Source organism: Saimiri boliviensis, chromosome 21, assembly GCF_048565385.1.
Source record: "Saimiri boliviensis isolate mSaiBol1 chromosome 21, mSaiBol1.pri, whole genome shotgun sequence".
NCBI lineage: Eukaryota > Metazoa > Chordata > Mammalia > Primates > Cebidae > Saimiri > Saimiri boliviensis.
Window position 1 is genome coordinate 31673242 of NC_133469.1, and position 26547 is coordinate 31699788.

Here is a 26547-nt window from a genome sequence, read left to right on the forward strand (position 1 = left end):
GTCATGTTCAAATCCCAGCTCCACCAGCTGCTCGCCTGACCACGCGCCCCAGTTGGGCATGAGTGTCCCTCACAGAGGTGACACACCAGTCCGTTCAGGTCAAGGGCGCAGAGCAGGCCTGGCAGCACACAGTAGGAGACTTCCTAGAGCTCTGAGCCTGGCTGTGGTTGGCGGCGCTTCCCTGCAGGCCTGCCCCGCCCGTGCAGCATGGCTGCCGCCCAGACCCGCCCAGCGTCCCACCCAGCCCAGCCGACAGCAGCAGGGGGCAGGATTTCCCGCTGATCTCCACGTCCGTCCGTCCTCTGTAGTTTAAAAAGCGCCCAGCGGGGCTTAACCCTCCCACGTCCGGCCGGCCTCCGGTGCCCCCTGTCCCTTGTTCTTTGCGGAACCCCGGCCTTGGCCACCTGCCTACTTCTCTCAGTTCCAGTATCGTCATCTGTAAAATGGGTTCCCCTAACCTCAAGGTCAAAAACGAGCATTCAGGGAGCACAAGGAGCCCTCGCAGGCCTGGCCGAGTGGGCGTCAGTCACCCGGGCCATCCTCCCCCTCCCTGCGGCTGTGCCAGTTATCTGGCCTGGGGAGGTCCACCCGGGAGGAGGTGACTTTGCAGCCCCCGGCTGCTATCGCTTCCTGACTTCATCTCGGGAACAGGCCGTGCTCTGCGCCCGCCTGGGGAGCCCACCGTCCGGGGAGGGGGGCAATTAAAAGGTCCCAACCTCCTCCCTAGGAGACCAAAGAGGGTGGATGGGGCCGTGGGGACTAGGCTGGGTGGGGGTGGGGCGCCTGCGCCGGTCACAGTCGTCTGGGGGCCCTGGGACCCTCTGCGCCGAGGGCTCCCGAAGACCCAGGGGTCCTAGCCCTACAGCGCGGGGAGACCCCAGCTCCTTCCCAGCCTGCCCCGCCAGCCCGGGGAAAAGGCGGCCCCTTTAAGAGCGCACGGCCCCGCCTGCCCGCCCCCTCCGGGCCGGATCCGAATTCCAGGGAGGCGGGGCGGAGACGGCGGCGAGGAGGAGGCCGCGGCGCGGGACGGATCGAGCTGCGGCTCGGGCGGCGCCTCCCTGCGGCGGGCCCGCCCCGGCTCCGGCCCCCGCCGGGGCGATGCTCCCCGGGGCCGCGGGATGAGCCAGGTGAGCGCAGGGACCCCCAGCACTCCCTGCCCGATGCGCACGGACAGCGAGGCCGGGCAGCGGCGTCCGCGGCCTCTGTTTCCCGGGGCTGTGTGACCTTGGGCGGCCCCGTGCCCTCTCTGGGCCCGGGCCTGGGCCCGAGCATCGGCGGGGCCTGCGGAGGCCGATCTGGGCCCTGACGCCGCAGGCTCCGGCTTGGGGAGCTGGGGAGGCTTCTTGGAGGAGGCGGGGCCTGATCCTGCCCCGGGTCGCCGAGACCAGCCACTCTGCACCGCCTGGGCTCCTCCACCCATGGCTCTGCGACCTTCACGAGCTCAACCCTTTCTGCGCCTCAGTTTCCTCATCTGTAAAATGGAGATAATATCTCCGAGCGCTCAGCCTAAATGCGGTCGCGCTGTTACTGACACTATCTACTGCTGCTATGTCGTTGTTCATGACTGCACAGCCCTTAGGAAAGGGGGGCCAAGGGAGGCGTGGGGATCTTCCCCTAGCGTGTGGGGTGGGCACCAGCCCTGAGCCATGTAGATAACCCACTCTGAGGTCAGGACCTGGGTTCGTTTTGTGTCCACTGGGGGCCCTAGCCTTTGTCTTTACCTCTCTAGGTCCCAGCTGTTCACAATGGGCACCTTCCTGCCTGAGAGGCCCCAGCCAAGCCCCAGTTTCCACCCCAGAAAGCCATACAGCAAACACTTGTGAACCCTAGGTTTATAAAAATTATCCCATAGAGTCCTATGAGGCAGTGAATGGTACTGTACCCATTTCGCAGATGAGGAAACTTGAGGCACTGAAGTTTCCCAGAGCCAACATGGAAACCAGGCATTTGGCCCAAGTGACAGACTGGTGCAGGTGGTCAGCAGCTTAGTTTATACTGAGTGCTTGCTGGGTCCTTACAGCGATCCTGACCTGTGTTCCTGCCCACAGTGACTCGGCCGGTCCGGGCATGGCGGACCCAGTGGCGGGCATTGCGAGCTCGGCGGCCAAGAGCGTGCGGCCGTTCCGCTCCAGTGAGGCCTACGTGGAGGCCATGAAGGAGGACCTGGCCGAGTGGCTCAATGCCTTGTACGGCCTGGGTCTCCCGGGTGGTGGCGATGGCTTCCTGACGGGGCTGGCCACGGGCACAACTCTGTGCCAACATGCCAACGCTGTGACCGAGGCTGCCCGTGCATTGGCAGCCACGCGCCCGGCCCGAGGTGTGGCCTTCCAGGCACACAGTGTGCCCGGCTCCTTCATGGCCCGTGACAACGTGGCCACCTTCATCGGCTGGTGCCGCACGGAGCTGGGAGTGCCGGAGGTGCTCATGTTTGAGACTGAGGACCTGGTGCTGCGTAAAAATGAAAAGAGCGTGGTGCTGTGCCTACTGGAGGTGGCGCGGCGTGGGGCCCGCCTGGGCCTGCTCGCCCCACGCCTCGTGCAGTTTGAGCAGGAGATTGAGCGGGAGCTTCGTGCTGCACCGCCAGCCCCCAACGCCCCTGCTGCTGGGGAGGACACCACTGAAACCGCCCCTGCACCAGGGACTCCTGCCCGCGGCCCCCGAATGACGCCCAGCGACCTGCGCAACCTCGATGAGCTGGTGAGTCCCCCAGCACCAGGTATCAGGGACCGACAGCACTGCCAGGGCCTGCGATCTGTCCCCGAACCTCCCAGGGTCCACCCAGAACAGCCTGCCCCACAAAGAGTGCCCATGTTGAGCACCAAACCAAGGAACGTAGACCTGACCCCAAGGAAATGAACGGGTAGCCCACAGAGAGGGAGGTGCTGGGGAGATGATGCAGCGCAGCTGAGCTTGGGACAGGATCTGGGCTCCCAGCACGATCTTCCCCAGCTTTGTGTGCTGTACCCCAGCTGAGCTTGTGTGTTCCTTCTCGGGGGCTGCATGATTGGGGCACCTCCTTGGTGCCCTCCCTGCATTCAGGCAGATGTGCCCACAACCTCACAGAGGCTTGAGGTTGAGTGGGCGCTGTGATGCTCAGTTGAGATGAGGTGCGGAAAGCCCTAGGCAAGGTGCCTGGCACACAGTAGGCACCCCTGGGGGCTCTGCAGGTCTCCCCATTCCCCAGGCACCCCTGGGAAGCCTAGCCGAGTTGCTTCTGTTGCTGGGAGTGAGGGTCCTGTTGGGAGCTTCAGGATTCATTCTAAGCATAGAAGGTGCCAGGCCCTGCCCCCAGCTCTCTCGTCTCCCAGGATCTGGGCGGCCCGTGCCACCCCCGGGGCTGGACCAGGAGTTTCCTTCTTATCAGAAAGTCAGGACTATGATGTGCCTGCCTGGGAGGCGGATAGCGGATAGCCATGGGCAGAGCCTGGGGCCCCACCCCCTGTCCCGGACCAGGGTCATTCAAGGCCCCACCTGCTTATTTCCTCTGGCGGCGGGCGCTGCTGCTGCTGTGGGCAGGGAGGCGGGCGGGGAGGCGGGCTGGGCGCCCACATAGCCAGCCTGGCAGCTCTGGCTCTGGGGGGACCGTATGTGGTGTGTGCTTGCCCAGCCAGTGGCCTGTGTGTCCCACGTGTCTGTGGTACCCCTCCACATCAGTGCCCACCCAGGGAAGTGGGGCCCCTGCACCTGTGTCCCGTAGCCTGCCTGGCCTCCCTGTGGGCCCCAGCCTTCTTGTCTGGGAAGTGGGTGAAGGGAAGTGAGGATAGGCTCTGGGGCTCCCCCAGGCCTGTGGCATGTTCCTCACCAGGTCTCAGACCCTGGCCTGACCACAGCCCCCTCATCTCATCCCGGGCAGCTCCCTGGGCCCAGAGAACCAAGAAGGGAGAACTGGTCACATGTGGAAGCTGTACCCCCATCTGGGGGCAACACATTCTCCACCCCACTTCCCCGGAAGGCCTGACTTCCTCCTGACCCTAGAACGGCTGACGTTAAGCCCCAGGAGGAGGACTTGACCTCTGACCCCTACCCTCTCTCTCTGGCCTTAGGTGAGGGAGATTCTGGGCCGCTGCACCTGCCCAGACCAGTTCCCCATGATCAAGGTCTCGGAGGGGAAGTACCGAGTGGGGGACTCCAGCCTGCTCATCTTCGTGCGGGTAAGGGCCTGTGGCCACCCCAGCGGGCAGCAGCTAAGGGGGTGGGCTGCTAGGCCCCCAGGACATAGCCATGACCTGCCCATGCCTGCAGGTGCTGAGGAGCCACGTGATGGTACGAGTGGGTGGTGGCTGGGACACGCTGGAGCATTACCTGGACAAGCACGACCCATGCCGCTGCTCCTCCACTGGTCAGTGCTGGGGCGGGGCTGGGCATGGGCGGGCAGGGGACGTCCCTCTGTGGCTCTGTCCCTCACATGCTGCCTGTTATCTGTCCCTGCAGCTCACCGTCCACCCCAGCCAAGGGTCCGCACGTTTTCTCCGCAGAGGGTGTCACCCACCCCCAGTCCCCGCCCTGCTAGCCCCGTCCCTGGAAGTGAGCGCCGGGGTTCCCGGCCTGAGATGACTCCCACTAGCTTACGAAACACAAAGGAGGGGCCCGAGACCCCGCCCAGGTGAGATGCAGGAGGACGAAGGGTGAGGGGTCCGGCGGGTAGGGCGGCGTCAGCGTGGGTCTGCATGAAGGGTTGCCTATGCGCCAGAGTGACTCACACCCTGGGAAAAGTTCCCGTGGGTGGGGGCGGGCCTGGCTTCCCATCTCCATGGCAACCCAACCAAACCAACAACACAGCTGGGCGGGCCCTGTGGCTGGGCGGCCCCAGTCCAACCCCTGCTTCCTCTGGCCCTTCCTGGGAAGGGGGGTGTCTAGAGCCCAGGAAACTTCTTCTTCCGTGGCTTCTGGGGCCCTGGGTGGCTGGAGGAAGCTGCTCACTTCTCCCTGGAAGTCCCCAGGACAGACCGATGCCCCTGACAGCCCTATCCACCCACCACATACCCTGCTGTTCCTCTCTCTACCCGTTCTGAATGCCAGTCTTTCTGTGGTACCCCATCTCTCTTGTCCCCCTGCCCCAGGCCCCGGGATCAGCTGCCCCCCCATCCCCGCACCCGCCGCTACTCCGGGGACAGTGACTCCTCAGCCTCCTCTGCCCAGAGCGGTCCCCTTGGTTCCCGAAGTGACGACACAGGCACTGGCCCCTGGAGGGAGCGACCCAGCCGGCGGCTGACCACAGGCACCCCGGCCTCTCCAAGACGGCCTCCTGCCCTGCGCAGCCAGTCCCGAGACCGGCTGGATCGGGGTCGGCCCCGGGGGGCCCCAGGAGGCAGGGGAGCTCAACTGTTGGCCCCCAGCCCTGCCCGGCGGGCCCGGAGCCAGAGCCGTGAGGAGCAGGCGGTGCTGCTGGTGCGCAGGGATCGAGACGGGCAGCACTCATGGGTCCCAAGGGGCAGGGGCAGCGGGGGCTCGGGCAGGAGCACGCCCCAGACTCCCCGTGCTCGCAGCCCTGCAGCATCCCGGCTTTCCCGGGTCTCCAGCCCCAGTCCAGAGTTGGGCACCACACCGGCCAGCATCTTCCGCACACCCCTGCAGCTCGACCCACAGCAGGAGCAGCAGCTGTTCCGGCGCCTGGAAGAGGAGTTCCTGGCCAATGCCCGGGCGCTTGAGGCTGTTGCTAGCATGACCCCCACTGGACCAGCCCCTGAACCAGCTCGGGCCCCCGACCCTCCAGCTCCTGACTCTGCCTACTGTTCCTCCAGCTCCTCCTCTTCATCCCTCAGTGTCCTGGGTGGCAAATGTGGCCAACCTGGAGACTCTGGCCGGACGGCCAATGGGCTGCCCGGGCCCCGAAGCCAAGCCCTTTCCAGCTCCTCTGATGAAGGCAGCCCCTGCCCTGGCATGGGGGGGTCACTAGATGCACCTGGGAGCCCCCTGGCTGGCCCCGAGCCCTTGAGGACCTGGGCACGGGGTCGGATGGACACACAGCCAGACCGTAAACCTTCACGCATCCCCACGCCTCGGGGCCCCCGCCGCCCCTCTGCACCCGCGGAGCTTGGGACCTGGCATGCTCTGCACCCAGTCACCCCAAGGGCTGAGCCAGATTCCTGGATGTGATGGACCAGTTCAGCTGTCCCCAGACCCCATCCCTTCTTTTCCTTTGTGGCCTTAACCCCTCTGCATCAGGGAGCCCCCTCCACCTCAAGTACCAGACCTCATGGGACCAGACCCCTTGGGACCACATGGCACAATGGGACCTCTGTTGTACATTCCGGTTGGGGGATGAGCGTTGCTATTTAATTACTAATATTATTGAATGCCTTAGAGGAGGCCGGGCCAGCCCGGTGTCCTGAAGACCTGTGGCCCAGCAGAGCCTCTGACAGTAAAGTTTTGCTCCAGCCACCTGTCTGCTTCTTGAAGACGCCGCCTTGGGGCCATTCAGACCCTTTTAAGGACCCTGGAGTTAACTGCCTGGAGGCCAAGCCTGGCAGCTCTGACCTCTTGGCTTAAGGCTTTATCCTGCCCGGCCCAGAAATCCCAGGTGCACTCGAATTATTTTCCCTTTTATTATCCCGCGATAGGTGTGGCATAAAGAATACGTCCAGTGAAGCTCTAGGAGCAGGCTGAGTGTTTCCAGTCAAATTCATAGCCAAGTCCTTTCCATTTAATGGGATTGTGACCCCAGAAAGGACTGATAATCTCCAAAGGAGCCTGGGACCTGGTTGGGTCCAATGAGGTTCAAAAAGGCCCGTCGCTTAGGAGACTGGGTGGGAGCTTTCCTCATCCAATCAGGGCGGAAATTGCCTGTCCGAGTGAAGTTGGGCGATCCTGTCCAATCCAGCTCCCAGATTGTGCCCAGTCACAAGGTGGGGCCCATGGATGGCATGGTCCAATCAGGTCACATGAGGCTGCAGCGTGCCGGATGCAGCGCCCCCTGCAGGCGCAGAGCCGGGTGTGCAGGGCGCGCGCGCACCAGAGCGCAGCGCAGCAGCTCGCGGAAGAGACGCAGCACGTGCCAGTTGTACTTGGCCGAGCACTCGAGGTAGCCGCAGCGCCAGCCCCTCCGCACCAGGGCGGCCAGCGCGCGCCGCGGTCCGAAGCGCAGCCGCTGCCGGTCCCGCTTGTTGCCTACCACGAGGATGGGCGCTTCGGGCGCGCCCGCCGGCCTGAGGGCCGAATGGAGATGAGAGACGCGGTGCCAGAGACCCCACCGCCGGAGAATTCCCCCAGTGGGTATACACACGCAGGCGCATTCCATTCCTACGCCCAGAGACCCCCCCGCAAACGAACTCCAAGCCCGTGTGGGCCAAAGAGCACATAACAGCTGAAGACCTTTCCACTGGCAAAGGCCTAAGACCTGGCCCACGACGGCGGGAGGCCCTACACACTCCCTTCGGGCAAAGGCCCAGCTAGACCTGCCCTAGCTCCCCACCACCAGCCCTGCCGTGCCCCCACCTGGTCTCCGCGATGCGCTGCCGCAGGGCCTTCACGTAGTCGAAACTGTCCGGGCTGCAAATGTCGTAGACGAGCACGAAAGCGTCCGTGTCCTGCAAGCTCCAGTCCTTAGGGTCTGGCCACTCCTGGGGACGGGAGGCCAGGGTTTGCGGGAGCCTCCTTTTCACCCTCCCGCTCTCGAATCCTCTGCAGGGGCCTTGGACGCTAAACCTACAGTTCATCCTCAGGCCAACATCACCCTCATCCAGACCTCTGTGCCCCTCCCCCAAGCTTCCCGGGCCCGGTCTCCTCATGACCACCAGGAGAAAATTTTCCAAATAGTGCCTGGAGCCTGTTAGCCACCCTCTTTCACCCTTGGTCTCCCCTCTGCTCACCCCGAATCTTCCTCTTTTCAGCTTTCTCCAACTCAGCTCAGACCACTCTCCTCTCCAGACACTCTCAGTGCTTCCCACTGCCTCTAAGACTTAATTCCAAAGCCCTCGGCCGGAGCCTCGTGGTCCACCACGCCCCCAGACTGTCAGCTGTAACCGCTTATGCCCCTAGCTAAAGCACCTGCTGGTCTTTCCACCTGGAATGCTTTTGCCATTTCCTGTTCTCAGAACTTCACTCGGTCTTCCAGGTTCAGCTCAAAAGCCACGCCCTCCAGGAAACCCTGCTTAATCCTGCCTGCTCTTTCCTCTTCGCCTCTCTAGGGTCGGAGGTCTGTCCCCGACTATGCACAAATTACTAAACGAGTCTTCCCTTCAGGGCACAGGAATGAGGGGGCAGAGAATGACCCCCCCCCCCCAGCCCTGGTAGAAAGTATAAAGTACACCCCTGCTCCTGGCCCCAGTCTCTCCCAACCGTATGTAGCTCTGCTCAAGGCCCCAGAGACAAACCACCACACTCTCAGGGAGGCACCGCCATGCACCACCACGAGCTGCTCCACAACCCCAGAGAAGGCAGCAAAGGTGGAGGCGCTCACAAGAGAAAAGGGAACGCCCCTGGGCAAAACCGCCCGACCTCCAGCCTGGGCTTGGGCGTCGCCAGGTCGGCAGGAAGGGCTAAAACGCAAGTTTCCCAGGACGCACACGCATCCTTCCATCCCGGACCACAGTCAGGCGCCCGAGGCCTCCACGCGGACACTCACGTGTGCACCGAGCACGCACACCCCCTCACACTGTCACACACCCTTGCCCGCTCCTCGAGCCGCTACCTCCGAACCCCCGGGGCTCGAGCCAGGGTCAGCGACATCGCCGTCGCGGATGCTCAAGTCGTAGACGGCGCCGTCGAGCAGCACCGCAGGTCGGTAGAGGCGCGGCCCGTCAGTGGGCCGGTGGCGCTCGGGATAGTCACCGAACAGGAACTGGCGGATGATGGCCGTCTTGCCCACGCCCGGGGCACCTAGAACCGCCACCCGCAGGCTGCCCCCCATGGCCGGCCGGCGCTGCGGCTCCCTGCGCCGGAAAGCCTCATGGGCCGGCGCTGCGCCGAGTGGCCCCCGGCCGTGCGCCCCGCGCACCCTACCCAGTGCGCCCTGGCCCCGCCGCGCTTCTCGTCTTCCCCCGGAGCACCTAGACCGGAGTGGGCAGGCCCGAGGCCGGGGCTGGCGGAGGGAGGGCGGACAGACAGCGGAGTGGGCAGACAGGTGGCGGGCGCGCGAGCGGCTCCGGCGGGTGCCGAAGCTCGGGAGAGAGCAGACCCGGCGCGGCGCTCAGACACCGCCTCCGCCCCGCAGCGCCAACCCAGGCGCCGGCGGCCGCGCGGGGCCCCGAGGTCCGCCTCGCTCGCGGCGCGGGTCCCGCAGCGGTGCGGGGCGCGGGGCGCAGCGCTGCCTCCCGGAGCTTCTGTGTCTCTGTCCTCCTCTCGCTTCTGCGCCCGGAGCCGCCGCCCCAGCCGGCAGCGCGAGCGAGCGGGGCCTCCCGGAGGCGGCGATGAGGTAACCGCCCGCCCCTCCCACCTTCCCCCACCGCCCGGGACGCCCCTCCCAAGAAGGGTCGCAGGAAGGTGACTGGGAGACAGAGATCCCGGTGAGGGTCCACCCGTTCCTTACCCCTCCGCGTGTCCCGCTCCTCTCACCCGCTCCAAAATAGAAGCCCCTTCCTACCCACGGCCGCGGCCGCTCCTCCGAACACTGCTCACCCCACGCTGGCTCCCGACAAACCCCGGCCCCCAGAGACAGGCCGCCCGGGGTCCGAATGGGGGGGCGGCTGTGTGACCTTGGGCGAATCGCCGCACTGCGCTGGGTTTGGGCTCCGCATCCATCACAGGCAGACACCTCAAGAGGCTCTGACCTTTTCTGGAGAGCCTACTATGTGCCAGGCCCTTTACTAAGCTATTACCTACGTGATTCTCGAACCTACGGCCTCGGCCTGGCATCCCCGGTTGAGAGAAGAAACAGGCCGGAGAGGGGAATCCGCAAGGTTAGAAGGGCACTGAAGGGCCCTTGAAGTCTCCTCTGAGGTCCCGCCTACCTTCCTCCTGCCCATGGGGTAAATGGCCCACACTAGACAATAGTCAAACGGCCGTTCTCCAGGGCAAGTGGAGACAGAGGGTGCAGAGGGCACGCCGAGTCACAGCCGCTTAGCCCCAGATCCCTGTCCAGCAAGGCTGGAGCACCTCCATCATTAAGGCCATGTTTTCTGCGTGAGTTGCAACCCGTAGTAGCTCCCCTCAAAGGGGTGCGAACTGCAGAACACATGGCCAAAGCCCAAGTTCCCCCTCCCTGGAGCTAGTGGAGAAGCTCCTGCCCCATCACAGCTTGGAAAGCCTGGGTTAGCCCAGCCCCGCGTCCTCTGCCTCTGCTCTCCTCCCAGCTGTGTGGGGGCTCCCACGCCTCTGACCTGCACATGACAGTGCTCAAGAAATGCCGAGAATGCACAGATATCTCTGCGCTGACTAAGGAGTTCATTTATTCATCTCCTCAACAAATATTCCAAATCTTATTGCTTGTAAGGAGGCTGAGATGGATTTTAAAAACAGAAAACAGGAAAAAAACAAACGTTCTTCCCTAGGAGAGAGGGTTCTGGAACACATGGGATCTAGGTACTGTCAAAGCACAATGTACCCACCCCAGCCCAGGGGAAGTAGAAGAGCTAAATCCTGAAAGGTGAGGAGGCACATCCTCCAGGGAGCCCATCCATCACGACAACCAGAAAGTGTCTCCAGGACAATGGCTCTGCTTTCATCCTTCCATGTTGGATTAGGGGCTGGGGTCCACTTTCATTCCTCTCCTCAGCCACTAGGGAGCTCAGAACCAGCTCTGTCCAGTATTCCAGGTCTTTCAGCTCAGTGAGTGGAGACTGCTGGCTTCATCTTTCTTTCCTACCATGATATTTCCCTTCACTTGATGTCCCCTTTCACGTTGTAACTTTTCAGACTTCTGGGTTTTGTTGTTTGAGATAGGGTCTTGCTCTGTCACTCAGGCTGAAGTACAGTTGTACAATCATATCTCACTGCCTCCTCGACCTCCTGGGGTCAAGTGATCCTTTTTGCTTCAGCCTCTCAAGTAGCTGGGACTGCAGGTGCACACTATGACATCCAGATAATTTGTTTATTTTTATTTTTTGTAGAGGTGTAATCTCACCATGTTGCCCAGGCTGGTCTTAAACTCCTGGCTTAAGTGATTCTCCCTCCTCAGCCTCCCAAAGTACTGGGATCACAGGCGTGAGCCACCATGTCTGGCCAAACTTTTCAGGCTCCTGGGTTTTGTGAGCTGCTTCAATTCCTCTGGGGAATAAGGCAAGGAATAATAACAAGGCACTCAGTAACTCAGTAGTGTGTGGAGCGGATAGCCAGGGTGTTTTTTTCGTTGTTGTTGTTGTTTTTTTGAGACAGAATTTCCCTCTGTTGCCCAGGCTGGAGTGCAGTGGTGCCATCTCGGCTCAAGACAAACTTCTGCCTCCCAGGTTCATGCAAGTCTCCTGCCTCAGCCTCCCATGTAGCTGGGATTACAGGCATCTGCCACCATGCCAGCTAATTTTTGTATTTTTAGTAGAGACAGAGTTTCGCCATGTTGGCCAGGCTGGTCTCGAACTCCTGACTTCATGATCCACCTGCCTTGACCTCCCAGAGTGCTGGGATTACAGGCATGAGCCACTGCGCCTGGCCCAGGTCGTTTTTTTGTTTTTGTTTTGAGATGGAGTCTTGCTCTGTCACCCAGGCTGGATTGCAATGGCATGATCTTGGCTCACTGCAACCCCCACCTCCCAGATTCAAGCAATTCTCCTGTTTCAGCCTCCCAAGTAGCTGGGACTACAGGCGCAGGCCACCATGCCCAGCTAATTTTTGTATTTTTAGTAGAGTTTCACTATATTGGTCATACTGGTCTTAAACTCCTGACCTCAGGTGATTCACCTGCTTCGGCCACTCAAAGTGCTGGGGTTTCAGGCGTGAGCCACCACACCTGGCCCAGGATGGTCTTTTTTAAAGTCTTCTTAATGCTAGACGCACTCCTGCCCACCCCTGGGTGTTCCTCTGGAAAGCCCTCCTTGCTTTTCTTTCTGACACTGCAGACAGAGCTGCATGTGAGGCATCTCTGGTACCCATGTGTATTTTTCGATGGCAAGGAGAAGGGGCACCGATGACTGGGAACATCCTGAGGCTCCCACCAAGCCCTGCAAACCCCACAAGCATGTCACTTTCCCTAGGAAACTCTCACAGCAGCATTCCTAGCAGCAGTGCCCATTTATCAAGGGCCTGCGATGTGCTAAGCCTGTACCACAGCCTCACGCTCAGAGGCTCCCAGGGACGCCATGATTGGGCCACAGTCGCCCAGCAGGAAATGGCAGCACAGGGATCGGATATAGGCCCTTGGCCTCCAGAGCTGGCTTTCTGAGACGCCTAGCTTCATCTGGACCCAAAGGGCTCTACGGAAGTGCTCAACTGAAGCTCCCCACTGAAGCCCCCTGTGGGGATGGACTTGGGAGAGGCCTCTTGGAGACCCCTAATCCATACGGGCTGAACTGAGCCCTGATGGGAGTGGGCAGCTCTGTGGGAGGCTTCCCAAAGACTGGCAGGCTCGGTCTGCCTGTCTGCCTGGGATGTGGATTTCAGGGTTCTCTCATCATTCCCCTCACTCCTTCCCAAGGAAAGGCTGTGGGGCTCCTGCCTGCTACCCGCCTCTAATCCCTATTCCCCAGGGGCTTCCCCGGCGCTCCTCACATGCCCCCATCCAGTGGTCCAGGAACCTCCTGCCAAGCATGCATCTGCTCCTTTAGCAGATGGGACTGGCACTGGGCACCCTGGCCAAGGTGGTCCTTGCTTGCCCTCTGTGGCAGGGAGAAAGAGACAGACATGCAGCTAGGCAGGGACAGGTGAAGACAGGAGCCCTGGGCTGGTTCAGGCCTGGGGAGATGAGAAGATCTAGGGAGGCACCAGTCTGATGAGAGGTGAGGGGCTTATACAGATGGTGGGGAGGGCTGGGCAGGGGCAGGCACTGGGTGGGGAATTCTGCTTCCCCCAGTTCATTGTCCACAGCCTCCTAACACCAGCCACCTAGCCTTCCCCCATATGGATTCTTCCCAACTGGGCCTGATTCCGGCCCATCCCTGGAGTCAGGCACCACAGACTGTATCCAGCTCACAGGGGTGTTTGTTGTGGACTCCTCTGCTGGCCCATGCCAGTGACCACTAAGTATGATCTCTCCTGGCCAGGAATCATGGCTCCACACCAGCAGTAACTTACCTCCTGCAGCCATGAATGGGGGTCACAGCTCACATGCTTGGGGTGTAGTGGGTCCTTGGACATCCTCATGGTGACTCTCACTGATTGCAGCCAGGCAGCCTCTTGAAGGCTGGTCTTACAGCCATCAGGACATGAGGAGGCTGGGCAGAGCTGGGCTTCCAAGCATCTGAAGGTTTCTTCTCTTGGGTTCGAAACTTCCTTCCAGGGCTGTGTCAGCTGTGCAAGTTACTTACATTCTCTGTACCTTGGACTGGGTGCAGTGGCTCACGCCTGTAATCCCAGTACCTTGGGAGGCCAAGGTGGGAGGATCGCTTGAACCCAGGAGTTCCAGACCAGCCTGGGCAACATAGTGAGACCTCTTATCTATAAAAAAATTAAAAAATTGGCCAGGTACAGTGGCTCACGCCTGTAATCCCAGTATTTTGGGAGGCCGAGGTGGGCGAATCACAAGGGCAGGCATTCGAGACCAGCCTGGCCAACATGGCAAAACCCCATCTCTATTAAAAATACAAAAAATATACAAAACTTAGCCAGGTATGGTGGCGGGGGCCTGTAGTCTCAGCTACTCCAGAGGCTGAGGCAGGAGAATCACTTGAACCCAGGAGGCAGAGGTTGCAGTGAGCTGAGATCATGCCACTGCACTCCAGCCTGGGTAACAAAGAGAATCCATCTCAAAAAAAAAAAATTAATAATTAGCTGCGTGTAGTGGCACACACCTGTGGTCCCAGCTACTTGGGAGGCTGAGGTGGGAGGATCACTTGAGCCCTGAAGGTCGAGGCTGCAGTGAGCCATGATCACACCAGTGTAGCCTGGGCCACAGAGCGAAACCCTGTCTCAAAAAGAAGAAAAGAACCTGTCTCAAAAAAGAAACAAAAAAAACGATAAAAAAAAAAAAAACACCCTCTGCTTCTCGGCTTCCTTCTCTGTGAAGGGAATATTAATTGTCCTGACTTGTGGTATGCAGTCCAAAATTGTGGGATGCAGTAAGATGATACAAAGAGAAAAACAAGATAACTTGTTAAATTCGGGGAGACAAAATGTATACATATAAAACTCCCATTTCTGGCCAGGCGTGGTGGCTCACGCCTGTAATCCAAGCACTTTGGAGGCCAAGGCGGGCAGATCTCCTGAGGTTGGGAGTTCAAGACCAGACTGACCAACATGGTGAAACCCCATCTTTAAAAATAAAAATTAAAGCCGGGCGCGGTGGCTCAAGCCTGTAATCCCAGCACTTTGGGAGGCCGAGGCGGGTGGATCACGAGGTCGAGAGATCGAGACCATCCTGGTCAACATGGTGAAACCCCATCTCTACTAAAAATACAAAAAAAATTAGCTGGGCATGGTGGCGCGTGCCTGTAATCCCAGCTACTCAGGAGGCTGAGGCAGGAGAATTGCCTGAACCCAGGAGGCGGAGGTTGCGGTGAGCCGAGATCGCGCCATTGCACTCCAGCCTGGGTAACAAGAGCGAAACTCCGTCTCAAAAAAAAAAAAATAAAATAAAATAAAAATAAAAAAAATAATAATAAAAATTTAAAAAAAACTTCCATTTTTATACGTAATAGCTACAAATACGAAACATATGGAGGGATATGTGTGTGTACATGGGTAAACAGGTGTACATGTTTTCTAGCTCTATCAGCTGAGGCCTGGAAGAAGTGACACTCAGTGGCAATGAATACATCTAGTACCTAGCTCTTGGTTTCTTTCCTTTTTATTAATAATTAATTAATTAATTAATTTTTTGAGACAGAGTCTCGCTCTGTCACCCAGGCTGGAGTGCAGTGGCACAATCTCAGCTCACTTCAACCTCTGCTTCCCAAGTTCAAGCGATTCTCCTGTCTCAGCCTCCCGAGAAGCTGGGACTACAGGCACCTGCCACCAGGCCCGGCTAATTTTTTGTATTTTTAAGGCCGGGCGTGGTGGCTCTAGCCTGTAATCCCAGCACTTTGGGAGGCCGAGGCGGGTGGATCACGAGGTCAAAAGATTGAGACCATCCTGGTCAACTTGGTAAAGCCCTGTATCTACTAAAAATACAAAAATTTAGCTGGGTATGGTGGCATGTGCCTGTAATCCCAGCTACTCAGGAGGCTGAGGCAGGAGAATTGCTTGAACCCCGGAGGCGGAGGTTGCGGTGAGCCGAGATTGCGCCATAGCACTCCAGCCTGGGTAACAAGAGTGAAACTCTGTCTCAAAAAAAAAAAAAAAAAAAAAAAGCCAGACGCGGTGGCTCAAGCCTGTAATCCCAGCACTTTGGGAGGCTGAGGCGGGCAGATCACGAGGTCGAGAGATCGAGACCATCCTGGTCAACATGGTGAAACCCCGTCTCTACTAAAAATACAAAAAGTTAGCTGGGCATGGTGGTGCGTGCCTGTAATCCCAGCTACTCAGGAGGCTGAGGCAGAAGAATTGCCTGAGCCCAGGAGGCGGAGGTTGCAGTGAGCTGAGATCGTGCCATTGCACTCCAGCCTGGGTAACAAGAGCGAAACTCTGTCTCAAAAAAAAAATTAAAAAAAAAAAAAAAAAAATAGGCCGGGCGCGGTGGCTCAAGCCTGTAATCCCAGCACTTTGGGAGGCCGAGGTGGGTGGATCACGAGGTCAAGAGATCGAGACCATCCTGGTCAACATGGTGAAACCCCGTCTCTACTAAAAATACTAAAAATTAGCTGGGCATGGTGGCGTGTGCCTGTAATCCCAGCTACTCAGGAGGCTGAGGCAGGAGAATTGCCTGAACCCAGGAGGCGGAGGTTGCGGTGAGCCGAGATCATGCCATTGCACTCCAGCCTGGGCAACAAGAGCGAAACTCTGTCTCAAAAATAAATAAATAAATAAATAAATAAATAAATAAATAAATAAATAAAAAAAAGGAGAAAATAACTTCACAATAAAGAAACCTGCAAACATGTCAACATTACCTTGGCCAGGTGATCCAGGCAAATGTGACGGTTAGCATGTCACCCTGATATGCTGGGACAGGAAAGACACCTGTGTGGTATTCTTCCTAAAAAGAAACATAATCCCGGGCTGATCATGAGAAAAACACCCAACAAACCCAAACTGAGGGACTGTCTACAGAATAACCAAGCAGGACTCCTTGAAACAGTCAAGGTCATGAAACATCAAGAATATCTGCGCCAGGCGCGGTGGCTCAAGCCTGTAATCCCAGCACGTTGGGAGGCCGAGGCGGGTGGATCATGAGGTCGAAAGATCGAGACCATCCTGGTCAACATGGTGAAACCCCGTCTCTATTAAAAATACAAAAAAAAAAAAAAAAATTAACTGGGCATGGTGGCTCGTGCCTGTAATCCCAGCTACTCAGGAGGCTGAGGCAGGAGAATTGCCTGAACCCAGGAGGCAGAGGTTGCGGTGAGTCGAGATCGCGCCATTGCACTCCAGCCTGGGTAACAAGAGCGAAACTCTGTCTCAAAAAAAAAAAAAAAAAAAAAAAAAAAAGAATATCTGAGAAACTCTCACAGATATAAGGAAATGTGAGCACCACGTGGAATGTGGGATTCTGAAACAGGAGGAGGACACCAGTGGAAAACTAGTGAAACCTGAATAAAAAATGAAGCGGACTGCCAGGCACAGTGGCTCACGACTGTAACCCCAGCACTTTGGGAGGCCGAGGCAGGCCGATCACTTGAGGTCAGGAGTTTGAGACCAGCCTGGCCAACATTGTGAAACTCTACCTCACTAAAAATACAAAAATTAGCTGGGCATGGTGGCACATGCCTATAATTCCAGCTAGGCTGAGGCAGGAGAATCACTTGAACCTGGCAGGCAGAGGTTACAGTGAGTCAAAATCATGCCACTGCACTCCAGCCTGGGTGACAGAGTGAGACACTGTGTCAAAAAGAAAAATAACTTCTCAGCAAACTGACACAAGAGCAGAAAATCAAACACCGTATACTCTCGCTCATAGGCGGGTGTTGAACAATGAGAACACATGGACACAGGGAGGGGAGCACTACACACTGGGGTCTGTTGGGGGGAAATGGGGGAGGGGCGGGGGGTGGGGAGGTGGGAAGAGATAGCATGGGGAGAAATGACAGATACAGGTGAGGGGACGGAAGGCAGCAAAGCACACTGCCATGTGTGTACCTATGCAACAATCTTGCATGTTCATCACATGTACCCCAAAACCTAAAATGCAATAAAAAAAAAAAAAGAAAAAAAAAAAAAGAAAAATAACTAAATGGGTGCTTTTAAATTATGTAAGATGTAATTTGTGTTACTTTATATTACTTCTATATTCATATATATTTATAAATACATGCTTACATTCAAATACATATGGAAAATAATGGAAGAGGGTCCATTTACAAAATAAATCAACATAGAAAATACTCAGGACTACATGTAGAACAAATGTGTGTGCAAGAACTTTTACGTAAAGAGAACTTAAAATATTACAGACAGAAAACCTGAATCAATGGGAAAGCATCTACTCCTATTCTTTACATATAAAGATCCAATATTATTATTTTATTTATTTAATTTTTTGAGATAGAGTCTCACTCTGTCACCCAGGCTGGAGTGCAGTGGCACAATCTCAGGACATTGTAACCTCTGCCTCCTGGGTTCAAGCTATTCCCCATCCCCAGCCTCCCGAGTAGGTGGGATTATAGGTGCCTGCCACCAGACCCGGCTAATTTTTTGTATTTTTAGTAGAGATAGGGTCTCACCATGTTGGCCACCCTGGTCTCAAACTCCTGATCTCAGGTGATCCACCTGCCTCGGCCTAAGAAAGTGCTGTGATTACAGGCATGAGCTTCCGTACCTGGCCAGATCCAATATTATCACTGACATCATTACAAGAAGGTCATTCTCCATAAATTAATGTAAACATTTGATGTGATCCAAATAATATGATCAGTTTTTTTTTTTTTTTTTTGAGAGAGTTTTTCTCGTTGTCCAGGCTGGAGTGCAATGGCGTGATCTCGGCTCACCACAACCTACACCTCCCAGGTTCAAGCGATTCTCCTGCCTCAACCTCTCGAGTAGCTGGGATTACAGGCACGTGCCACCATGCCCAGCTTTTTTTTTTTTTTTTTTTTTTTGAGACGGAGTTTCACTCTTGTTACCCAGGCTGGAGTGCAATGGCGCGATCTCGGCTCACCACAACCTCTGCCTCCTGGGTTCAGGCAATTCGCCTGCCTCAGCCTCCTGAGTAGCTGGGATTACAGGCACGCGCCACCATGCCCAGCTAATTTTTTGTATTTTTAGTAGAGACGGGGTTTCACCATGTTGACCAGGTTGGTCTCGATCTCTTGACCTCGTGATCCACCCGCCTCGGCCTCCCAAAGTGCTGGGATTACAGGCTTGAGCCACTGCACCCGGCGCCCGGCTAATTTTTAGTAAAAAAAAATTTTTTTAAAGGGCCGGGCGCAGTGGCTAATTTTTAGTAAAAAAAAATTTTTTTAAAGGGCCGGGCGCAGTGGCTAATTTTTAGTAAAAAAAAATTTTTTTAAAGGGCCGGGCGCAGTGGCTCAAGCCTGTAATCCCAGCACTTTGGGAGGCCGAGGCGGGTGGATCACGAGGTCAAGAGATCGAGACCAACCTGGTCAACATGGTGAAACCCCGTCTCTACTAAAAATACAAAACATTAGCTGGGCATGGTGGCGCGTGCCTGTAATCCCAGCTACTCAGGAGGCTGAGGCAGGAGAATTGCCTGAACCCAGGAGGCGGAGGTTGCGGTGAGCCGAGATCGCGCCATTGCACTCCAGCCTGGGCAAAAAGAGCGAAACTCCGTCTCAAAAATAAAATAAATAAAATAAAATAAAAATTTTTTTAATTAAATAAAAATAAAAGGTTGGGCACAGTGGCTCATGCCTGTAATCCAGCACTTTGGGAGGCCGAGGCACACGGATCACTTGAGGTTGGGAGTTCAAGACCAGCCTGACCAACATGGAGAAATCCCAACTCTACTAAAAAATATGAAATTAGCCAGGCATGGTGGCACATGCCTGTAATCCCAGCTACTCAGGAGGCTGAGGCAGGAGAATCGCTTGAACCCTGGAGGCAGAGGTTGCAGTGAGCCGAGATCGTGCCATTGCACTCCAGCCTGGGCAACAAGAGCTAAACTCCATCTCAAAAAAATAAAGAAAAATAGCTAGGCGTGGTGGCTCATGCCTGTAATCCAAGGAGGCCAAGGCAGGCAGATCACCTGAGGTCGGGAGTTCCAAGACCAGGCTGACCAACATGGTGAAACCCTGTTTTAAAAAAGTAATAAATAAAAGTTATCAAAACATGAATAGACAAATTCTCTGATATAGAACAGAGTCCAGAAAAAACACCCAAATGTATGTGGAAATTTAGAATATGATAAAAATGGCATTTCAGATCTGTGGGGAAAAGATGAATTATTCAGTAAATGGTGTGGAGACAAGCGGGGAACCATCTGGGGAAAGGGGAAGTTGGATCCCTACCTCATTCCTACAGAAAGCCCAGATGGGACAGGATTGAAATGCAAAAGCCAGGAGCAGACAAGCACTAGAAAGAAAAAATTAAAAGAAAATTACACCTCGGCCGGGCGCGGTGGCTCAAGCCTGTAATCCCAGCACTTTGGGAGGCCGAGGCGGGTGGATCACGAGGTCAAGAGATCGAGACCATCCTGGTCAACATGGGAAACCCCGTCTCTACTAAAAATACAAAAAATTAGCTGGGCATGGTGGCACGTGCCTATAAATGAGAATTGCCTGAACCCAGGAGGCAGAGGTTGCCGTGAGCCGAGATCGCGCCATTGCACTCCAGCCTGGGTAACAAGAGCGAAACTCCGTCTCAAAAAAAAAAAAAAAAAAAAAAAAGAAAATTACACCCTTCCAAGAAGCCCAATGTCAGCATGGAAAGTAAAAGTAATAACACAATAGGGACAAATAATGTTAAATCAGTAAGAAAAGGATCAATAATCAGATAGAAAAATGACAGAAAATGTGAAGACAGCTCACAGGAAGGGACACACAAGTGGCTCAAAAACGCATGCGAAGTGGCACACTGAAAACTCAGGAAGGCCGGGTGCAGTGGCTCATGCCTGTAATCCCAGCATGTTGGGAAGCTGAGGCAGGTAGGTTGTTGAGCCCAGGAGTTTGAGACCAGCCTGGGCAACATGAAAAGACCCTGCCTCTACAAAAAAATAACAAATTTGCTGGGTGTGGTGGTGTGCACTTGTAGTCCTAGCTACTCAGGAGGCTGAGGCGGGAGGATCACTTGAGCCTGGGAGGTTAAGACTGCAGTAGCCATGAATAGAATATACCACTGCACTCCAGCCTGGGTGACAGAGACTCTGTCTTTTAAAAAAAAAAAAAAAAAAAAAAAGGCTGGATGACGTGGCTCACTCCTGTAATCCCAACAATTTAGGAGGCTGAGGCAAGCAGACCACCTGAGGTTGGGAGTTCAAGAGCACCCTGGCCAACATAGTGAAATCCCATCTCTACTAAAAATAGAAAAAATAATTAGCGGGGTGTGGTGGTGCCCTCCTGTAATCCCAGCTACTCAGGAGGCTGAGGCATGAGAATTGCTTGAGCCTGGGAGACGGAGGTTGCAGTGAGCTGAGATTACGCCATTGCACTCCAGTCTGGGTGACAGAGCAAGGCTGTCTCAAAAAAAAAAAAAAGGAATACCACACAGCTGTTTAAAAAAATTAAAAGCAGGAGGACACTCTCTATAATGGGCTAATAATGGAAAAACCTCTTCGATATAAGCCCAGCATGTATTCTGTGCTACCATTTGTATATAAGAAGGGGAAAAATCCACATTAGGCACCATTGAGTCTCTTTGGATAGTTACATTGGTTTCCTTTGGGGAGAAAAATGAGGAAAAAGGTAGATTTTTATATCTATCTTGTCTTTTAGATTTCGACCCGTGTGAGTGCGTTACCTTTTCAAAACCAGAGCTAAAATAGAAAATGCATCTTGTGTATACCCTCCGTTCAGCAGTTCCGGCCTGGAGCCTACAGCTACGTCCCTGCCTATGAGCAAGGGTGTATGTGGGAGGTATTCAAGGCAGCATTGCTTAGGCTGCAGAAACAGCCTGAATGCCCCACAGCGGGGACTGGCTAATCCTCACACAAGGAAGGCTGAGAGGGTCTGTCTGCTCGTACTGACAGGGAAACAGCTCCAGAAATGACTGTCAGGTCAGAGATGCCACAGGCTGGCAGTGTCTAGGTGTGCTATCATTCGTTTAGTAAATCTCTACATGGATTTGCTTATACACATGCACAGAATATCCCTAGATGAAAATCAAAATCTAGCGACAATGTATGTCTTTAGGAAGGAAACTAAGGACTGAGGACGGGGTTGGAGGAAGAACTTGAATCTGTCTGGGTGACCTCGCCATGGTCCTGAATTACTTACTCCATAAAAATGAACACAAACCACTAGCTGAAGATTAAACAGTGTGAAACTCGTCCCGCAACAGCTTTAGCAGTGTCTGGCGCACAGGGGAACCCATCAGCCCTTGGGTGTGTGTTGGACCCTCCAGAAATAACTGGTTGCTGTTGTTGGATTTCCTGATTGGCTGGGAAGGTTCAAGATACTGGGGAATCTTTCCAAGAAAAGCCAGGGAAATGCCCCAAGCTTTGGATGCCAAGGCCTCTGAGAGGTGAGGCAGGGAGGCCTGAGCGTGTCAGGACCAGGAAGGGCCACGTGAGCAGGAGAGAGGCACCTGTGATGACCCTTGGAGGTGAGGGAGGGACAGGGAAGATGAAGAGCACAGACTGGCTATGTCCTAAAACACTCTTCCTAAAGGCGAAGCCTCAGAGGAGCATCCTGTGTGCCTGCTCTCCTGATGCAGTGGTGTGGGTGGGACTGGGAGCATGAAGGCCCTCCCTGCCTCAGTTTCCCCATGTGTGGCTTAAGCCTCTGCAGTATATGGTGGGCTCTGAGGGGGAGGGGCGGTGGTGAAAGAGGGCCCAGTTGTGGTGAGGCAGCACTCACAATCACCTGAGGCTTGAGCAGACCGATTCAAACTCGAGGTGTCCAGGGGTGGATGGTTCACTTTTCTCACCATCGCTCTTCACCCAGGTGGCTTGTCCTGGGCCTCTGGTGGGGACATCGATCCCACAATTGCACTCTCCTGGCCTTGCGATGGAGGGGTGGGGAGGTGAAGTGCCAAGTCCCCTGAATGGCTGAGCCGGCAGGCCACAGGAGTGGTGGCAGCTGCTCCGCAGGCAGAGCACGCAGGTGTTGGGCTCAGGGGAGGCAAGTGACATGGCAGGGTGACGGTACCTGTCATCAAGGGTTCACCAGCCTCTAGTACCATGGCAGGACAAGGATTCCAGCTGCATTTGGGGACTCTCAGGCGAGGCAAGAACCAGGGTTGTGCAGTCAAGGGCCTCGGTTGGTTCTACTCTATGGAGGGGTCACCACAGGGGACACACCTTGAGCCCTTGACCCTGGGGTCCCCAGGGCAGCATAGTGACACTTCAGAGGTCTGAGGTGGGGCAGTGGAGGGCCAGGGGTCCCTGTGATGCCCGGAAGAGGGCAGGCTGTCTTCACCCAGCTTCCGGCAGCCAGGAAGGCAGTGGTGTGTATAAGGTGGGCAGTGTGTGGGGAGCTAAGTGCACAGAGAACATGAAGGAGCCGCTGGGGCTGAAACGGGCTGAGGGGCAGCTGGGCTACTCCTCCCTCAGAAGCAGGCTGAGGCCCGCCAGCCAATAGGCAGCTCGGCCGATGAAGCCCCGCCCAAGGTCTGGCCGCCCTCACCTGGGAGCCAGGCCAGTGCCAGGACTGGGGCCACACAAGATGTCCTCGGTGCTGGCTGGCCTGGTCCATGTGCCCACCTCCTCTCCCACGGCTGCCCTGATCATGCCCCCTGGAGCCTCCCAGATGACAGGGAGCTGGAGAAAAACGCAAGGGGAGCCCAGCTTTCTGGGCAGCATCACAAGGCAAGACAGCCTCAGCTCTGGGGGAGGAGGGATCAATGGCAGGAGAGGTGCCAGGGACAGCAGCAGACCGCAGCAGTCAGTTTGCCAAGGACAGGATGGAGGGAAGGTGCTGTCCTCAGAGTACCACAGGAGGGGCCATGGCTGCCCACACAACTGGAGCTCTTGACCCTGGGGTCCCTGTAGCCCAGCACTCCCGCCCAGAAGAGCCTCAGGCCTGACACACTGGCTGGGGACACACTTGATGCCATCATTTTTATTCACTTTCTCTTTCTGAAAATAAGAATAAACATACAATATATATTTTCTGATGATATATATTAGACCTAGTTACTGTAGGGTCAGAAAACCATCCCCAGCCACTTGGAGGCAGCTTTCAATCCTGACATTCGGTGGAGGGGAAAAAAGTGTCCGTGATTGCCAAAAGCCGAATCTTTCTTTATTATTAAACCGCAGTAACAGGAAAACCTAATGCTCTTTCAGACACAACTGAAACCTGGGAGGCCAGGAGGAGGGCAGCAGACACTACAGAGAAACCCCGAAGAAACCCAAACGGAGGCGCACCCGCTTGCCCAGCCCCATCCCTTGGCCCGGTCCCTGCTGCAGGAGTCGTGGGCTCAGAGGTGACACTGAGGAATGTATCGTAGGCAGTGACCATCCTTGGGGCAGAAGTGGGGAGCGGGGGATGGTGCAGCTGCCAGGGGGACAGGAGCCCGAGACAGGCTCTGGGAGCTTCTGCCTGGTCTTGACCACGCAGGTCAGCCTCGGGAGGCTGTGGCCCAACTGGCACAGCTGCAGGGAACCAACCTGGTGGCTGTGGGTGGTTGGTGCAGGCCCTGGGCTCCTCCCAACCCAGCTCTGGCCCTCTGCCCACACTCATAGCCCCTTGAGCCCCAGGCCTTAAGCAAGCAGCTCTCCTGTACCAAGGGGACCCCTCCCTGCATACCGTAAGCTAGGTTGGCAGGTCCATCCCATTAGAGGTGGCAGCAGGGGGCCCTTTAACACCAACCCGAGACCAAGGAGCCAGGGGCTGTGAGTTGGAGGGGCAAGCTCCAGGCTCACCCTTCATACACAGTTTCTGTGGCCGCTCTGGCGGTTTCCTTTGGTCCCCTCCTCACCTGACCCCACATGTCACAGCCACAGGAGCAGGGGTGTCCTGGAGCACGTTGAGTGCACTGCGCTCTCACCCCAGGAGGGGGTGGTGCCCCACCCCAGGGATCGGGTGGGTGCTGCCATCAGGATCAGGGAGCCCCCTCGGTAGCCAGGATCCCCGCCTGATCCCTCCTGTGAGGAGGAAGATGTGCTGCCAACCCCAGGGGGTCTTCGATGGGGTGGGCAGGAGGCTGGGGTGGGCACTGGCTGGGGCCTCAGTTCTTGAGGATGGTCTCGTAGGCCTGGTACACATGCTGGGACACCTCTGGCGCTCGACACTTCAGGGACAGCTGTAGGGGAAAGAGGGGTCGGGGGAGAAAGTGCTCGTCCCTGGGGCTCCTCTCAGGAAGGAAGTGGGTGGGGAGGAGAGTGGGAACCAATGGGAGAGCGTGGCGTGCACACAGCCTGGCAGCAGCTGCGCCTGGCACAGATGTGAGGGAAAGCAGAGGGGGCGGCTGTCGCAGCCAGCCCGGTGTGGACCAAATATACTTGCAGCCCACACACCTGCTGTCAGCCTAGTCACCAGAGCCCTGCTGGCGAGCAGTGTGAGTCACGAGCCGGAGGCTGCCAGGGAGTGCCCGGCCCCCACCCCAAGGGCTGCCAGGGCCCCCGGAGTCCCTGAGGGTCTGGGGTCCTCAGGACTGAAGCCTGACAGAAAATCCCAAGGGGTGCAGAGCGCTGGGGGGGAGCCTGGAGGGGTGCTGGGCTCGTTCCTGGTTTCCTGCGTAGGAAGCAGGCATGGTAGAGACTTTGCCCACTCTGCGGACTGAGTGTGAGATCGCAGGCAGAGGAGGGAGGAGTCCCCACCCATCCACTCTAAAGCACTGGTTCTGCAGGGTGCAGTCGGGAAGTGGGAACTGTGGAGTTCCGCAGGTCAGCAGCAGCCCACAGGGCTCCTCTGGGCCTCCTAGGAAGGGCTCTGTGCACACTGTGAATGTGTGGAAGTGGGGTGTCAGCACCTCAATCAGGGCCACCTGGATGGAGCCTGCCAGGTGAGATGGGGTGCAGACAGGAGACATGGGGTGCATGGGGGCCAGGACAGGAGCCGAGGCTGGGGAGGGCAGATGAGGAAAGAGAAAGTGATCTGCTAACCTCTAAGTCCTGTACCACGGGCACCAGCGGGGAAGGTGACATGCAGCAACCAAACACGGAGACGGAAGTTACCACCACCGAAGCCACACGGCAGCCCCCCACCAACCAGCGCTGCCAGCAGGGCCCAGGAGGGGCAGTGTCTGGAGGACCACGCCTGCCAGAGACTCAGGGGTGCAGGGGAGAAGCAGAGCATGGGGCTGTCCAGGGCCCTGGAAAGGCAGCGCAGGCCTCCAGGATAACTTCGTGCCCCAGGGAAGCCACCCGACGGGTCTGCCTTAAGGCCTGGGAAGCTCGGGCTCCTGGGAACCAATGTCCTCCCAGCCGGACATGCAGGCACTCACAGGGCAGGGTCAGGGCCTGTGCCCAGCAATGCCACTTCCCAGTCAGGGGGTGCCCCGCCAACTGCACCACCTCCCAGGGCCCAATTTTACACAGCATTCTAGTCCAACTCACTGTTCTCATACCCAACTGGTGTCTTATCTGGGTAACTTGACGGGGTTGAGTTGGAAGCTTTCTAGAAAGGTCCTTCCCAGGGACAGAACTGATTCTGGTTCAAGCCAGGCTTGAAGGGACGCTTGGACCACGTCCTCCACCAGAGCCAGCCCCTGGCCTGGAAGGGAGAGGAGGCTCCAAGGCCACAGGGCAGCGGGTGCTGGGGCTCTCACCGTGCAGCTGGGGTTGCCCGGCTGGATCCGCAGCTCCGCCAGCACCCAGATGCCGTTGGTCAGCTTCAGGGACTGGTAGAGCATGTCCTGGCCCTCCACGTTCCTCTTGGCGACGGTGAAGATGTTGCTGCTCTGCAGCTTGCTGCTCGCAGCCTCTGTGGGGGTCACATGGCCGTGGGAGGCCCCACAGTCAGTGCGCGGGGCCTGGGCACAGGTGAGGGGCTGGGGCCGGGGCTCGGAGTCCTCACCTGCATTGAGAGGACAGTCTCTGATCTGGAACTGGGCCTCATTCTCATTGGGAATATCCTTCCATGTGGCCAGGAACATCTGCCGGTCTGTGGGGTGAGCGGGGTGGGGGTGAGAGGTGGGCCTGTCATAAACCTGTGGGCCCTCCGCAGCTCAACAGGAAATGGTCTGGCCTTTATGGTGCCACCTGAAAGCCGGCGACAGGCACTAGGTGCTAACCTCTAAGTCCTGCATCACCGGCACCAGCGGGGAAGGTGACATGCAGCAACCAAACACGGAGACAGAAGTTAACACCACCGAAGCCACACTGCAGCCCCCCACCAACCAGTGCTGCCAGCAGGGCCCAGGAGGGGCAGTGTCTGGAGGACCATGCCTGCCAGAGACTCAAGGGCGCAGGGGAGAAGCACAGCACGGGGC

The 26547-nt window shown here is 56.8% G+C and overlaps 3 protein-coding genes across 10 annotated transcripts in view; 1 reads left to right on the top strand and 2 right to left on the bottom strand.

The window, feature by feature from the left end:
- Positions 1–589: 589 nt before the first annotated feature.
- On the top strand, positions 590–6379 carry GAS2L1 (growth arrest specific 2 like 1). The gene is made up of 6 exons (XM_010349175.2): positions 590–1127; positions 2049–2697; positions 4044–4151; positions 4243–4339; positions 4432–4603; positions 5061–6379. The coding sequence occupies exons 2-6, from the start codon at positions 2068–2070 to the stop codon at positions 6094–6096; spliced, it is 2043 nt and encodes a 680-aa protein (XP_010347477.1). The 5' UTR covers positions 590–1127; positions 2049–2067; the 3' UTR covers positions 6097–6379.
- Positions 6380–6526: 147 nt separating this feature from the next.
- On the bottom strand, positions 6527–10103 carry RASL10A (RAS like family 10 member A). The gene is made up of 3 exons (XM_003938474.3): positions 8630–10103; positions 7435–7559; positions 6527–7145 (listed from the first exon to the last, which is right to left on the bottom strand). The coding sequence occupies exons 1-3, from the start codon at positions 8846–8848 to the stop codon at positions 6878–6880; spliced, it is 612 nt and encodes a 203-aa protein (XP_003938523.1). The 5' UTR covers positions 8849–10103; the 3' UTR covers positions 6527–6877.
- A 13113-nt stretch (positions 10104–23216) lies between these two features.
- Positions 23217–26547, bottom strand: part of AP1B1 (adaptor related protein complex 1 subunit beta 1) — a 111821-nt gene continuing 108490 nt past the window's right edge. For 6 of the 8 annotated variants that reach the window (XM_074390831.1, XM_074390830.1, XM_074390832.1 and 3 more), the window contains 2 exons: positions 26133–26219; positions 24425–26039 (listed from right to left, as the gene is read on the bottom strand). In XM_074390831.1, the coding sequence (XP_074246932.1) occupies positions 25696–26039; positions 26133–26219 (431 nt within the window). In that variant the 3' untranslated portion in view covers positions 24425–25695. The other 2 variants (XM_074390834.1, XM_074390833.1) reach the window with 1 other exon arrangement.

What these genes read in the sequence shown, in the direction of transcription:
- GAS2L1 (XM_010349175.2), top strand. Translation starts at nt 2,068, where the DNA reads ATGGCGGACCCAGTGGCGGGCATTGCGAGCTCGGCGGCCAAGAGCGTG. An exon ending in GCCTGCTCATCTTCGTGCGG is followed by an intron (nt 4,152 to 4,242) that starts GTAAGGGCCTGT and finishes CCATGCCTGCAG; the next exon opens with GTGCTGAGGAGCCACGTGAT. An exon ending in ATGCCGCTGCTCCTCCACTG is followed by an intron (nt 4,340 to 4,431) that starts GTCAGTGCTGGG and finishes CTGTCCCTGCAG; the next exon opens with CTCACCGTCCACCCCAGCCA.
- RASL10A (XM_003938474.3), bottom strand. Translation starts at nt 8,848, where the DNA reads ATGGGGGGCAGCCTGCGGGTGGCGGTTCTAGGTGCCCCGGGCGTGGGC. An exon ending in CGAGCCCCGGGGGTTCGGAG is followed by an intron (nt 7,560 to 8,629) that starts GTAGCGGCTCGA and finishes TCCCGTCCCCAG; the next exon opens with GAGTGGCCAGACCCTAAGGA. An exon ending in CAGCGCATCGCGGAGACCAG is followed by an intron (nt 7,146 to 7,434) that starts GTGGGGGCACGG and finishes TTCGGCCCTCAG; the next exon opens with GCCGGCGGGCGCGCCCGAAG.